The sequence below is a fragment of the Colletotrichum truncatum genome, assembly GCF_014235925.2.
Source record: "Colletotrichum truncatum strain CMES1059 chromosome Unknown Contig_0008, whole genome shotgun sequence".
NCBI classification, from domain to species: Eukaryota; Fungi; Ascomycota; class Sordariomycetes; order Glomerellales; family Glomerellaceae; genus Colletotrichum; species Colletotrichum truncatum.
Window position 1 is genome coordinate 538152 of NW_027222405.1, and position 13138 is coordinate 551289.

The 13138-nt window shown below is 46.4% G+C and overlaps 4 protein-coding genes across 4 annotated transcripts; 3 read left to right on the forward strand and 1 right to left on the reverse strand.

Moving 5' to 3' along the window:
• Positions 1-1960: 1960 nt before the first annotated feature.
• CTRU02_211630 (uncharacterized protein) lies at positions 1961-2245 on the forward strand (the record flags this gene model as incomplete). Its single annotated transcript, XM_036732851.1, has 1 exon — positions 1961-2245. One exon carries the CDS (start codon positions 1961-1963, stop codon positions 2243-2245), a length of 285 nt encoding a protein of 94 aa, XP_036575374.1.
• Positions 2246-6346: 4101 nt separating this feature from the next.
• Positions 6347-8230, reverse strand: CTRU02_211631 (reverse transcriptase domain protein; the record flags this gene model as incomplete). The annotated part of the gene is made up of 1 exon (XM_036732852.2): positions 6347-8230. One exon carries the CDS (start codon positions 8228-8230, stop codon positions 6347-6349), a length of 1884 nt encoding a protein of 627 aa, XP_036575375.2.
• An 896-nt stretch (positions 8231-9126) lies between these two features.
• Positions 9127-10680, forward strand: CTRU02_211632 (uncharacterized protein; the record flags this gene model as incomplete). The annotated part of the gene is made up of 1 exon (XM_036732853.1): positions 9127-10680. The coding sequence occupies one exon, from the start codon at positions 9127-9129 to the stop codon at positions 10678-10680; it is 1554 nt and encodes a 517-aa protein (XP_036575376.1).
• A 1867-nt stretch (positions 10681-12547) lies between these two features.
• CTRU02_211633 (uncharacterized protein) lies at positions 12548-12935 on the forward strand (the record flags this gene model as incomplete). The annotated part of the gene is made up of 3 exons (XM_036732854.1): positions 12548-12582; positions 12672-12786; positions 12843-12935. The coding sequence occupies 3 exons, from the start codon at positions 12548-12550 to the stop codon at positions 12933-12935; spliced, it is 243 nt and encodes an 80-aa protein (XP_036575377.1).
• Positions 12936-13138: the final 203 nt, after the last annotated feature.

Here is a 13138-nt window from a genome sequence, read left to right on the forward strand (position 1 = left end):
AACTTTACTAAGACCTTACTTATTATATCTATATATAAAGTAAACTTAGAAGTTAATAAGAACTATAACTTCTTAATAAACTTTTTAATAGACTAAACCTAAGTATATATTCGAATAGTGTTGAATGGGCTCTCTGTACGATCGTACTGTCATAAATGTAGGGTGAACCAAAGATTCTATTTTCCGTGATTACCTTTCCTAACTAGATGTTGCCTTCCGTACGAACAGATATATCTCTGTCCATACCTAGACACGAGTCGTGCATGACAGGTAATAAACCATGATCCCTTCCTCAGACATTTAGGTGTTACAGGTGCTAGTCATGCCACCTATACACCCCTTTGCCTGTGACAGCCTTGTCGTACGGTCATGTGATTATCGTTATTCCAACAAATAGAGATTTTATCTATATCTATAATATAGAAAGATATAAGCTATAAGTAAATAATAATATCTATAGTTAGGTTTAGAACTAGTTTCTTCTAGGTTTACTAGATACTAGCTATACGCTCCTCTAAGCCTTTAATAAAAGTAGTAAGGAGACTATTATCTAGCTATATATCTAGTATATAAAGTGCTTGTTCGATCGGGTTAGTTATAATATTAGAAAGTCGTATACGTAATAAAATCGTAGCTGTTAGAGTTTCGAAATCGTTAGTATTTATAAGGTCGATTTCGTCTAGTTCTTATACTTAGGATAAATCGATTAAACAAAATACATACGTCTTCTACTTCCATAGCAGTTTTACTAAGAAATAGTCTAGGTTAGCCTGCTTAAGGCACCTTAAAAACATATTCGTATAAAATATAGTAAATATTATTATTAAGAATTAAGAATATACTTTTATACAGTCCCGTAAAACTCTATATATATACGTATACGAAATATAGAATTTGCTTAAATTTATAATAATTACATAGTAAAGATAAGAAGCTTAACTATCTATACGGGTAGTATATGCTTATCTCGTTTATACATCCTAATTAGGCAATGTTTGAATTTTGACCTAGTGCGCCCTGCGGACTGCCGTACTTGTTACGGCCAGCTATCTGACAGTAGGGTTCTGCTAACAGAAGGTGTAGTAAGAGACTAACACTGGTTCGTAGAGGTCGTTCTGGTAGATCGTAGGGTTAGGGTAAGGTGATCAGTCTTACACTATGGTAACGAGGTTCTTAGTATTCACAATACTGAGAGGTAAGCTGAAAGTCATTCGAGGATGAATCACAAGTTGATTGCTGAAGAACTATCTAGAAGGCTTAAGCAGATGCTCAAGTCCTGGTCTATATACAAGTCCCGTTTCCCAATGTCTTAGAGAGTCTATAGAGTCGCTCGTCGACTCTATCGACTCTCTTCTGATTAGTCCTTTACAGGAGTCTACAGAGTCGCTCGTCGACTCTGTCGACTCTGTCCTGATTGGTCGATTGTCACGTGACTTGTAACGTAGTTCTTCCTTGCCGAGAGGTTTACCCTTGTTCCCGTGATCCTACGTACATATGTCCTGTCGTAGCCGCCCGACCCAGTGGGTCTGTTAAGTGCATCTGACGGGTCGTAACATCAGGTCTCCCCTCGATGGTCTTGTCCTCAAGGCCAACATAAGTAGGTCGTGGCTTCCCAGGTTGGGGAGTCGTCAATCGTGCTTCCTTGTTTATTCATAATGCTGACATCATGTCAGGTCGCGTTTAAAAATCCAAATCAAAGAACCCTGTGGCTTATAAGGAACTTAGCTAGCTTGTCGATTTGTTCGGGTTTATCATGCCTGTCCCTTGTTCCGGTTGCGCGGCTGCCGGTGTCGACTGCGTCGTTTCCGAAGTTAATTCTTCTCGTTGTTCGCGTTGCGTTGCCGATAAGCATTCTTGCGACATTCACGGTCCTTCCGCGGCTTCCCTCATTCGGGTTCGGCAATAGAAAATAAAAATTGATGATGAGCTTGAGAAAGCTGAAGAAGAGCAGTTAGCTCTTATGGCGAAGATTCGTCGTTTACGAAGGCGTCGCAAGGACATCAATCGTGAGGCGACTGATCTCATTCGATCTGGTTTGCGGCGTGTGGAGGAGGTTGAGAATGAGTATCGTTCCGAGGTTCGTGGTTTGCAGAGTGCTAGCTCGGAAACTGTGGGTGCACTTCATTCCCTGGGTGCTATTGGCGTTGTGGATTGGTCTGGCGTCGGTTTGGACGACTGGGGTCTAGAGACGTCCTCTGGTGCCAGTATTGTTGGAGTTCTTCCTGAGCGTGTTCCAGGTTCTTAGCTGGTTCCCACGAATCGTCTTCGTGTCCATAGTTTTTCCACTTAATGAAGTATTCTGTTGTTTCGTCATTCCTCCGGTGGTCTAGAATGCGTTCTACTTCGTATTCGGTGTCATCTGTTTCCACAATGATGTAGTCTTCGGTGTGTGTACCGTCCGGTGCTGGTTCTAATAATGAGACGTGAAAGACTGGGTGACATTTCATTGTTTCCGGTAGTTTCAACTCGTAGTTGACTTCGGAAATTTTCTTCGTGATTTCGAAAGGTCCTAGTTTTTTGAAGTCGAGTTTGTCGCTAGGTCGTTTCGTTTTGATGTTTCGCCGTATGAGGTAGGCGCTACCTCCCTCTTTTAGGGGTGGGCCTCTTACCCTATGTCGGTCGGCGTGTTTCTTCATTCTTTGCCGTACGAATTCGAGTTCTTGGGGTAGTTTTTGTTGGATTTCCTTAAGTTTCTTGATGTCTGCTACTGCTTTTATCGCGGCAGAGCCGGTTCGGGGTTCTCCATAAGCGGTAGGGTTGAATCCATAGTTGAGGAAGAAAGGTGATTCTCGCGTGCTTTCTCCTATTGAACTGTTGTATGCGAACTGTGCGGTTGGTAACAACTTGACCCAGTTGTCCTGGTCGTAGTTTACATAACTCCTTAGGTACGTTTCCAGGATCTGGTTGATTCTTTCCGTTTGTCCGTCGGACTGCGGGTGGAAGGCAGTGCTGAGGCTGTGCTTTGCTCCGAGCTGCGAGATCAGGGATCTCCAGAACTTGGACGTAAAGACTGATCCTCTGTCTGATACTATTTCCTGGGGCAGGCCGTGTTGGCTGACAATGATCCTGAGAAAGGTGTATGCTAAGTCTTCTGCCGTGCTTGATTCCAAGTATGGTATGAAATACGCGTACTTCGTGAATCTATCCACAACTACTAGTATACTGTCGTACTGTACTTTAGTGAGTGGTTCTCTCGATTTTGGTAGTTTGACGATAAAGTCTAGAGAGATTGAGTGCCAGGGTGCTGGTGGTGCTGGCAATGGTTGTAATTCTCCATATGGTTTGTGTCTGCTGGGCTTACTTTTTGCGCAGACTTCGCAATCCTTGATTGCGTCAGCGACGTCTTTTCTTGTTACTCGCTTGTCGTGGTGTTGTCTAATTCGTTTCCAGGTTTTCGTAACTCCTTGGTGACCGTGAGCGGGTGCGCTGTGTATCTCCCTGATCTGGTCGTGTGTTATTCTTCTAGTCGTGCTGGTCTTGACACGGTCGCCGATCATTAAGAGTTTCGCGGCGGGTACGAGGTCGCCATTGTCTTTTTTGAGGATAACCTGAGTTTCTTCTGGGACTTCGTCCTTGTAATCGGGTCTTCGGCTGAGCGCGTCTGCTCTGCCGTTTTCTGATCCTTTCCTGTAGATGATTCTGAAGTTGAATTCTGAGAGGAATTCTGACCATCTGATTTGTCGTTTGTTAAGCTCTTTCGAAGTGGTGAAGTGTGCCAGATTCTTGTGATCCGTGTACACTTTTACTTCGTACTTTGTTCCTGATAGTTGGGGTCTCCATTCTTTGAATGCGTCGATAATTGCCATAAGTTCCTTATCATAGATCTGGTAATTCAGTTCAGGTCCTTGGAACTTCCTTGAAAAGAATCCACAGGGGTGTAGGACTCCGTTCTCGTCCCTTTGGCCTAGCTGCGCTCCTTCAGCTTCGTTCGAAGCATCCGTTTCGAGCTCGAAGGGCTTCTCAGGGTTCGGAATCTGGATGACGGGTTCCGATGTGACCTTGTCCTTGACTTCTTGGAACGCTTTCTGTTGTTTGTCTGTCCATTCCCAAGGTGCATTTTTCTTAGTGAGTTCGGTAAGAGGCAATATCGTTTTGGAGTAGTCTTTGAGGAATTTTCGGTAGAAGTTGACAAATCCTAAGAAGGATAGTATGTCCTTCGGGTTTTCTGGTGTAGGCCATTCTTGCACAGCCTTGATTTTGTTAGGGGACATCTTGATTACGCCTGGCGTGATTGTGAACCCTAAAAATTCTACTTCCTGTTTGTGAAACAGACTCTTCTCTGGTTCCACAAGTAGCTTCGCTTGTTCGAGTGCTTTGAGAATCTCGTGGACATGCTTCTTGTGTTCTTCCAACGTTTTGGAGAATATAAGGATGTCGTCGAGGTACACAACAACAGACTTGTCCAGATATTCCCGTAGTACTTGGTTGATCATAGTTTGGAATGTAGCCGGTGCGTTGGTGAGTCCAAATGGCATGACTAACGTTTCAAACTGTCCTCTTCTCGTTCGGAAGGCTGTTTTCCACTCATCTCCTTCTGCAATTCGGATAAGGTTGTAGGCTCCTTTAAGGTCCAAGGCTGTGAACCATTGGGCCTCGTAGAGTAGGTCTCTTAGTTCCGATATGAGGGGCAGTGGGTAACAGTCTTTGATCGTAATATCGTTGAGTCGTCGATAATCGACACAAAGTCGTTTCTTCCCGTTCTTCTTTGGTACGAATAGTACGGGGTATCCTGCGGGTGATTTCGAAGGTCTGATGAATCCTTTCGCAAGATTTTCGTCAAGCCATTCGTCTAAGGCTTTCATTTCTTCTTGGTTGAGTGGGTATATTTTGTTAAAGGTGGGTTCGTGTCCTTCCTTAATTTCGATCTTGTGATCCCACTTGCTGTGTTCCGGTAATCCGGTCTCGAGTTCTGGTGCAAAGAGTTTGCTGTAGACCCTGTATTCAACAGGTATCTTTGACATTGGATCTTCCGTGACTTTGTCAATCGTCGTGGCTGCTAGCGTCCTAGTGCCAATGTCTTTTATCCTTAGCATCAGGCGTGGTCTTGCTCTGGTTGCTGCTAGTAATCCGCATGAGGCCTTCGTCGAGTGCTTCTCAGAGGCTGGATTGAATTTTATTCGGCCGGTAACCCAATCGATTTGTGGGTTATGTCTTCGTAGCCATGGAATTCCGAGGATAACGTCGTGGTTTCCTATCTCCGTGATGTCGAGGCTGATAAGCTCCTGATGGCTATGGTAGAGCAAAGGGAGTTGCGCTGTCTCCTGATCAATGCTGCCTCCGCCATACTCGACTTCTTTCCCTTCCACATTCCTTAGTCGGTAAGGGTTTTGCTTCTGATTCCATGGTATTTCTCGCTGTTGCACTATTCGGGGTGCGATAAAGTTTCCTTGGGCTCCTGAGTCTATCAGGACCTGTGTGGTGTATCCGCCCAGGTTTACTGTGATCTTCATTTGTGCGTCGTCGTCGAATGTAGCACATAGGGACTTGCTGGGGGAGCTCGCCATGTGTCCCGGACAAGGCGGCTCTCCTAGTTTTTTGAGTAGAGGGCCTTCTCGCCCTTCTTTCGGTCTCTGCCGAGGTTACTTTCTCTGATTCCTAGACGAGGTGGGCTGGGCGTCTCGCCGTCCTGTCCTTGCTTGTCTAGTTCTTGTTGTCGGAATCTCTAACTTTCGCTTTTTGGAATGTAGTGGAGTTTGCATAGGTCTTCCCTGCAATTCCACCAGACTCCCGTGAAGTGGTTCACACACTTCTGAGGGTATTCGACGCTGGGTCGTAGGAATGCTATTCCATTGTTGTTGGTTTTCCATTCTCCGGGTTCTCCCCGTACTTCCCAATATGAGAGTTCTTGTTCCTCATGGGCTCTGCGGATTCGCAGTTCTTCTTTTCTTTTGGGGTATAGTTCGTTTTCTGCTTTCTTTAAGAGATGGTAGGCGCAGTGATCGAAGATGCAGTAGATCCATGCTATCTCCTTGTGTTCTCTGTGCTGTGTCGTAATCCTGGGATCGTCTTCCAAGAATATTTCTTCATCCCGGGTTTGTGTGATTGTTGTAGGGATTTTGTTATGATATTCTTCTGCATGGAAGGCGATCTGTTAGCAGTCGTCTTGGGGGTCGATGTATTTGTATTCTAGTACTTCCTTAATTTTTTCCATTCTGTCGAGATGGTGTTCTTCTTCTGCGTCTTCCGGGTCGGTATCGTCTATCGACGTTCCTTGTGGACGTACTTCCGCCGAGGGTGGTCCGTCTACGACGTCTTCAGCCCATTCCGAGATGGGTTGAGGAGTAGCGCGGGTTCTTTGTGGCAATTCAAAGGTCGAGTCGCTGGCTACCGTGGTATATGGTGAGCTCTATCGTTGGCTTAGGTTGTCCTTTGCTTGGTATACTCGGGTCTGGGTGCTGGCGTCCCTGAATTGTTGTTGTCTTAGCATTTCATCCAATTGCTCGGTGGCTTTGCGGGCGTATTTGCTGGCTACCGCGAGGGTTCGTTCCGTCTTTCCATCGTTTTGGGGTCGGTAGACAAATTGGGTTGCTTTGTACTTGAGTTGATACTGTCCTCGGGTGTTTCCGCGTAGTGCGATGCGGCGGTCTCGGGTTTTCCGCATGTGTTGGAGGGTGTCTCTAACTTCGCTGTTGTTTCGAATTTGCATCGTGTAGTTGATGGCGTCTTGTATCCGTTTGATGGCTGTCTCGTTTTCTTCTTCGAGTTTCCTGGCTTCTTCTTCTGAGAGACTTTCCGGGGTGTTTACTTCATTCGTCTGTCGATAGTTGGCGAGGCGTGGGATGTCCCATAAGAGTCCCGGTTGGTACACAATGCTACCATCTTGGAAGGCGTTATTAAGTTCCGCGGCCTTCTTCGCTTGTTCCCAGTCGTCGAGTGGCTCTTGTCGCTGCTTAGTGTAATCCGGTCCACCGGTGTATCGGTCTATCACAGCAATGGCCTTGGGTATGTTGGTGGTGTCGTATCCCGATCGTCCTGCTGGGTTTTGAGGGTACCATCCACTATTCTCTTTTGCATGCCTGTGCGTAGTGCAATCATTGTCATAGCAGGCTGTCCATCCCTTTTCTTCGTGGCTAGGGATTTTGGTTGCAGCGTTGGCTTGCTTAGGGGTTGCCGTAAGTTTCTTAGGCTGTATGCAGTGTCTGGCCATGTGTCCTGGCTTGTCGCAGTTGTAGCATTTGAATTCTCTGCGTCTGGGTTTGTCTTTTTGCGCGACGCTCAGGTCCATGGGTCCACTGTGTTGTCTATGTGCGGTGCTCTGCTGATTGTTGTTCCTGTTGTTCTGGTTTTTGTTGTTGAACTTGTGTTGAGGTTGCCATTGGTATTTCTTTCCTGAGTTGGCTGTTTGACGTTTTTCTCCTTTTTCCTTGCGTCGTTCAAACAGTCGGTTGTCAATCTTAATGGCGTATTCGACATAATCAAGGAAGCTAGGTGGCGTGTCCACTTTGGCCATTTCGTCCTTGACGTCGTCCTTGAGACCCTGGTAGAAAGCGAAGACTTTGCTTTCGTCGGTCATGTCGAGTCTGGCTGCGAGTCGTCGAAATTCTGCGGCGTACATTGTAGCTGATTTGTTTTGTCGTAGGCTCGCCAGTTCTCTTTCTGCTTGTCTTTTCTCATCGGGGTCTAAGAAGAGAGATTGAAGGGCTTTAACATATCCACTGAAGCTGAAAAAGATGTCCTTCACTTCTTGACTGTATCTCTCGATAGGGGTGTCCAGCCATTCTTGTTGGAGGGGTTCGAACCAAGCGAGGGCCTTCCCTCTCAAGAAGGTGGCGGCGTGGACGACACGTTCGGTATCGTTCTGGAACGTGTTGATGTGGAAGGCTTGGTAGGTCCGTATCTGTACCAAGTATCCTTTGAGCTGTCCAGGGGTTCCGTCGAAGGTGGTAGGGGTGTTGAGCTTAAGGCGTTCTCTTCCTTCGACAGGAGCTGATATGACGTTCGCGGCAGCTCGAAGGGTTGTGACTTCCTTCTCTAGTTCTTTGGTGCGGCGGGCTTGTTCCTGTAGCTCCTTGAGGGCTTTGACGTTCTGGTTGAACAGGTTTTTCATTTCCCTGAGCTCGTTGTTGTTCCGCTCAAGTTGCCGCTTAAGTTCTTCATTGTCGTCATCGCTATCGGATTCCTCCTTCATTTCCTGGTCTTGAATCTCTTGGGCCAGATTCTGGGGAATACGTCTCTCGGACGTGGACGAGGTTCCAGGAGTAGGGTTTTCGGTAGTTCCGTGCGAAGACATCTTGTCTTATACTGTTCGTTAGTCTCAAAGGGCAACTTACTGAACAGGAGCAATCAAAGTGTTACGGCCAGCTATCTGACAGTAGGGTTCTGCTAACAGAAGGTGCAGTAAGAGACTAACACTGGTTCGTAGAGGTCGTTCTGGTAGATCGTAGGGTTAGGGTAAGGTGATCAGTCTTACACTATGGTAACGAGGTTCTTAGTATTCACAATACTGAGAGGTAAGCTGAAAGTCATTCGAGGATGAATCACAAGTTGATTGCTGAAGAACTATCTAGAAGGCTTAAGCAGATGCTCAAGTCCTGGTCTATATACAAGTCCCGTTTCCCAATGTCTTAGAGAGTCTATAGAGTCGCTCGTCGACTCTATCGACTCTCTTCTGATTGGTCCTTTACAGGAGTCTACAGAGTCGCTCGTCGACTCTGTCGACTCTGTCCTGATTGGTCGATTGTCACGTGACTTGTAACGTAGTTCTTCCTTGCCGAGAGGTTTACCCTTGTTCCCGTGATCCTACGTACATATGTCCTGTCGTAGCCGCCCGACCCAGTGGGTCTGTTAAGTGCATCTGACGGGTCGTAACAGTACTCCACCCCCTTCCTGCCCCTCCAAATGAAATTGTCCTTTTAAATCAATGTAACTGACCAACCTGCGCTGTGTTGACTTCCACCAAAGTCTCCTTGTTTACCGTCTCTATCATCTTGTGATCTTTGAAGCCCGCCTGCTGCAACGAGGCTTTGCACTCTGCAATATTACAACCGCCTTGAATTGGTTCAACATAGAATTGTCTCTGAGAAGATTGTGTTCAGTTGTCATCGAAACCTCTAGGGCTCATCCCAAAGTCGCGTTACCACACCGAGTGGCCTACAACCTTTCGCGGAAAAGCTCACAGTGTACCACATGAAGACTCGACAGAAACGCAAGCCTGTATCCCAGCTGACACATGGGAACTTCAAGAAACCGGCCAACGGCGTTGACGAGTCTAAGTCTTGGCCTTCAGCTGAGAGAAATCCCGACTCGGGGGGTGTAAGCCAGCAATTGGAAAAGACATGTGAGGATATGGACACCATTCACTGCAAGGGCTCTAGCGATGAACAAGACGACGAAGTTGACCGGTCCAAAATGCATGGCATGTGCGATAAGCTGTCTTCTTCTGGCGGCGAGAAGGGCAGAGGCGTGACCCAGTGGGAGCTGAGCCAAGTCTGGGAGAGCATACAAGAAATTTCCGACAGCATCCCAGGACCTCAAGATGTACATGACTGGATGAGTAAGGACCTAGGACTTGTGCGCTCGAGACACAGCAATTTGAACGACGAATTTCAGCAGCAAAACAAGACCTTGCGCGACGAGTTGGAAGATGTTCGAAACTTGGCAAAGACGGACCACGAGGACCTGAGTGCGGTGAAGGTGGTTGTAGCCAAGTCCGAGTCCTGCATCGGCACTTTGTCCACAAGCATGTTGGCGTTACAAGTGGAATCGAACTTTTCCAAGCAAAAGTTTGACGAACTCGAAAAGCAGACACAACTTAGACTGGACGCCGTACGCACGGAGGGACAAAACAACGGTAATGTCTGGATGGACATCTTACGCAAAGAGATGGTACAGATGATGAATGGCGAGGTGAATGGTTTACGAGAAGAGATGGCGAGACAGATGAACTCGCAAATGGAGTCCCTACGGGAGGAAATGGCCAAAGAAAAGGAATACCAAATGGATGCCCTCCGCGAAGAAATGGCGAGAGAAAGGGATAGCCAGGCGAACCTTTTACGCGAAGAAGTGGCACGAAGTATGACTACTCAGATAAGCGCACTCCGCGAGGAGAACATATTCTTGCGAAAGGAAATAGAGACGATCAAAACGTTACGAGGGGAGGACGTCAAGATACTCTATGGACAAGTCGCAGCATGTCTCGAGGGTAACAAGAAACTCAGCAATGACAACGAATCAATTCGAAAGGACTTTGAAACAATTCAAAAGGAATTTGGGGAGCAAAAAAATTACATCAAAGACGTTGCGAACTGGGTAGGTCCTGTTTCTGGGAATGTTCAAAATCTCTATGAAAGCTTCGGGACAAATAACAAAGCTATTGCAAACGACATTGGATGTGTGCGCAAGGAGTTGCATACGCTGAATGGAAAGTTTGACGCCAATAGCAAAGCCATGGCGCAGACTTTTCGAGGCTTGAGTGTCTTGTTTGGCGGCGGAGAGAATCCTCAGGACGCTTCGGGCGGACTTCTCGAAAGCAATGGGGCACCGCCGCCGCAACTCCAGCAGCACTACCAGCAGCAATACCAGCAGCAATATCAAGAGCCACACCAGGAGCAATATCAGGATCAACATCAGCAACAATCCCAGGAGCAACAGCAACCCCAACAGCAGCAACCTCAGCAGCAGCAACCCCAGCAGCAGCAGCAGCACCACAGCCCAGATAACAGAATTTTCATATTAGATTAATAGCAACCTATCTCTGACCAATGTGCCTAGTCCAACAAACAAGGATGCTTCTGCGTATCTACCTATGAGTCTATTTGCTCTCGTCGGCTGTTGTGCGACGCCAAAGAATTGCTGCCATGAGTCTACCTAGGTAATTTGACTGCGCTAAAGGAACGTTGAATTAGACCCTTTTATTGAGTAATGAATGAAAAGTATTGCAGCAACAGCCAGTTATGCTGTATCTCGCATGTAACCAAGAAAGCTGAGCTCCTAGCAATGGCGTTAGTCGTAGATGATGCTTGCGGCAGCATTCGGGGGTTTGACAAATTGAGACATTTTATGAATTGGCAATCTTCATTCACCGAACCTGCCGATTAGACAACCCCCACCCTGGGTTTCTTAACGCAAGATCACAGTACTTGCATTGAATCTTGTCCACTGAGTAAACTCAATCGCAGGACTTATCAGCTGGGCGATACTTGCAGTGGAAGCCCGCCACGCCAGGGTAACCTAAGATGTGGTAGGGACCCAGCCGTCTAAAGTCCACTGGAGAGCATTGTGGATTTAGATGGAGCTGGCAGACACACTATGTCGTAGAGTAATCCAGCACCGCATCGTTTCGCCTGGCCAATTAGGAACACAGTTAGTGATTCCTAACGTCGATCTCAAGCTCGTTACAACACCAATCTATTGTATGCCTAGCATATTTCTGACTCTTGATGAGATCCACGTTAAAAGGCAAAAGCTGCACTTTCCTTCCCAGCCACTTTACGTAGACTGCGAAACTTCAGTCGCAACACAGCCCGACGCCAGACGCACGGATTAGTGCTTTACTCCCTCACTCCGGACTTTTGACGTATTCGATAAGACAATCCCTGTCTCAAGTTAAACAGAATCGATCTAGAATCTGAGTTTAAATAGGGCCCAAGCCGGGAAAATATCATCCGGTATTTTCACAAGCCATTTAGACACCCTTTCCTTTCACAGGGCTCTTGGCACGGTCAACACGCACCTCACCGCCGTACTAGGCACAAGCAGAGAACAACACTGGCGTGGGGTGCTTAGCGGCCCCTTCAGCGTTTACGGTTAAAATTTCAGGGTCGAGGGGTTTAAAATGTTCATCTCGAAAGAGTGAACAACGCACACCCTCAACATTAAGAGCCTGCTGGACTCACCTTATTCGGATGACCATATTGATGGAGAACCTCAGTTCATGCCATCGTCTACACCTAATGCCAGTTCAGTGGGTCTTGCACGTTGCATTACTCAATCTATTATGGATGCATGAGATCTTAGCCACAACCTTGCTTTCCACTTTACATCACATTGATTACGTTCACTTTGGTGTCTCATGGTCGATTCCAAGTACACACTTCTAAACCTGTTAATGTCCTTGTCCTTTCAATGTTCATTCATGTCTCTCGTCAAAACTTTTCGGGTTGTGACGAACGACTTTTTACTGTCTTGAGGTAAACTAGAATCAGGCACAAACCTGATGATATTCAACTTGCGGACCCTTCGGAGAACAAAAGGGCATAGCCGCAATTTAAGGTTTCGGCGACAATTGCTACAGTAGACTATCTGGAGCAAGGCAACTAATTAAAATGTATGTGGTCCAAGCGAAGAAGAATCTAGCGAGGGCGCCGAAAAACTTTAATATACAGATTGTGGAATAAAAGTAGCTCACCTCAATATATCCTAGTGAGCTTATATTAATTGGAGACAGCTCAATTAATAGAATCACTGAGATATGATCCGGTCCGTCCGTCTCTTTAGTATAAATAACAGTTGATCAAATCAAATATGAATACGATAATCATCCGACATCATCTCCTTCAAAATCATTCATTAAGCCCCTTAAAAAGAACAAAAATCGAAAACAGTCATTATGGTTTCCGTCAAAGCCCTTGTTCTGACCGTTATGTAAGCAATGACCAACTCTCCCGTTCTCCAGTGGAATACACCCTTCTCGACGCACTTCCATGAGTTATATCAACTGACTTTCGTCCAAGGGTCTCGGCTGTCACCGCTCAGTCGTCGTTCTCTTGCTGGTGTGGACCCAACCAGGGCACTACACGTGATGCTTGCAACAAAATGGCGGACAGTGGACGCATGGAAGGTGGCCGAGTAGGTACACCCCAAAACCAGAATTCGTGCACGTAACTAACACGTCAATTTTAAAGTGCACCGTTTCTGAATCTCGTGCTAAGGACTACTTCATCAACACTGCTTGCACCTACGGTCCCGGTAACGAGTGGTGTGATGTGAAGCAATAGGCTCGCTCTAGTGCTGTGGATATTAGCGTACAAAGTTTGCTTTTGAAGGTACATTTTTGCCTGCAGAATACATTTTACGGATTATTCAGCTTTATCAGAGGAGTAGGGGTGTTAACAACGGAATATATCACATTTTCTGGTAACCCTTTACCAATCCTTAACCTTGACTTGACCCATTTGGCACACTGGCCCAAATGTCTACA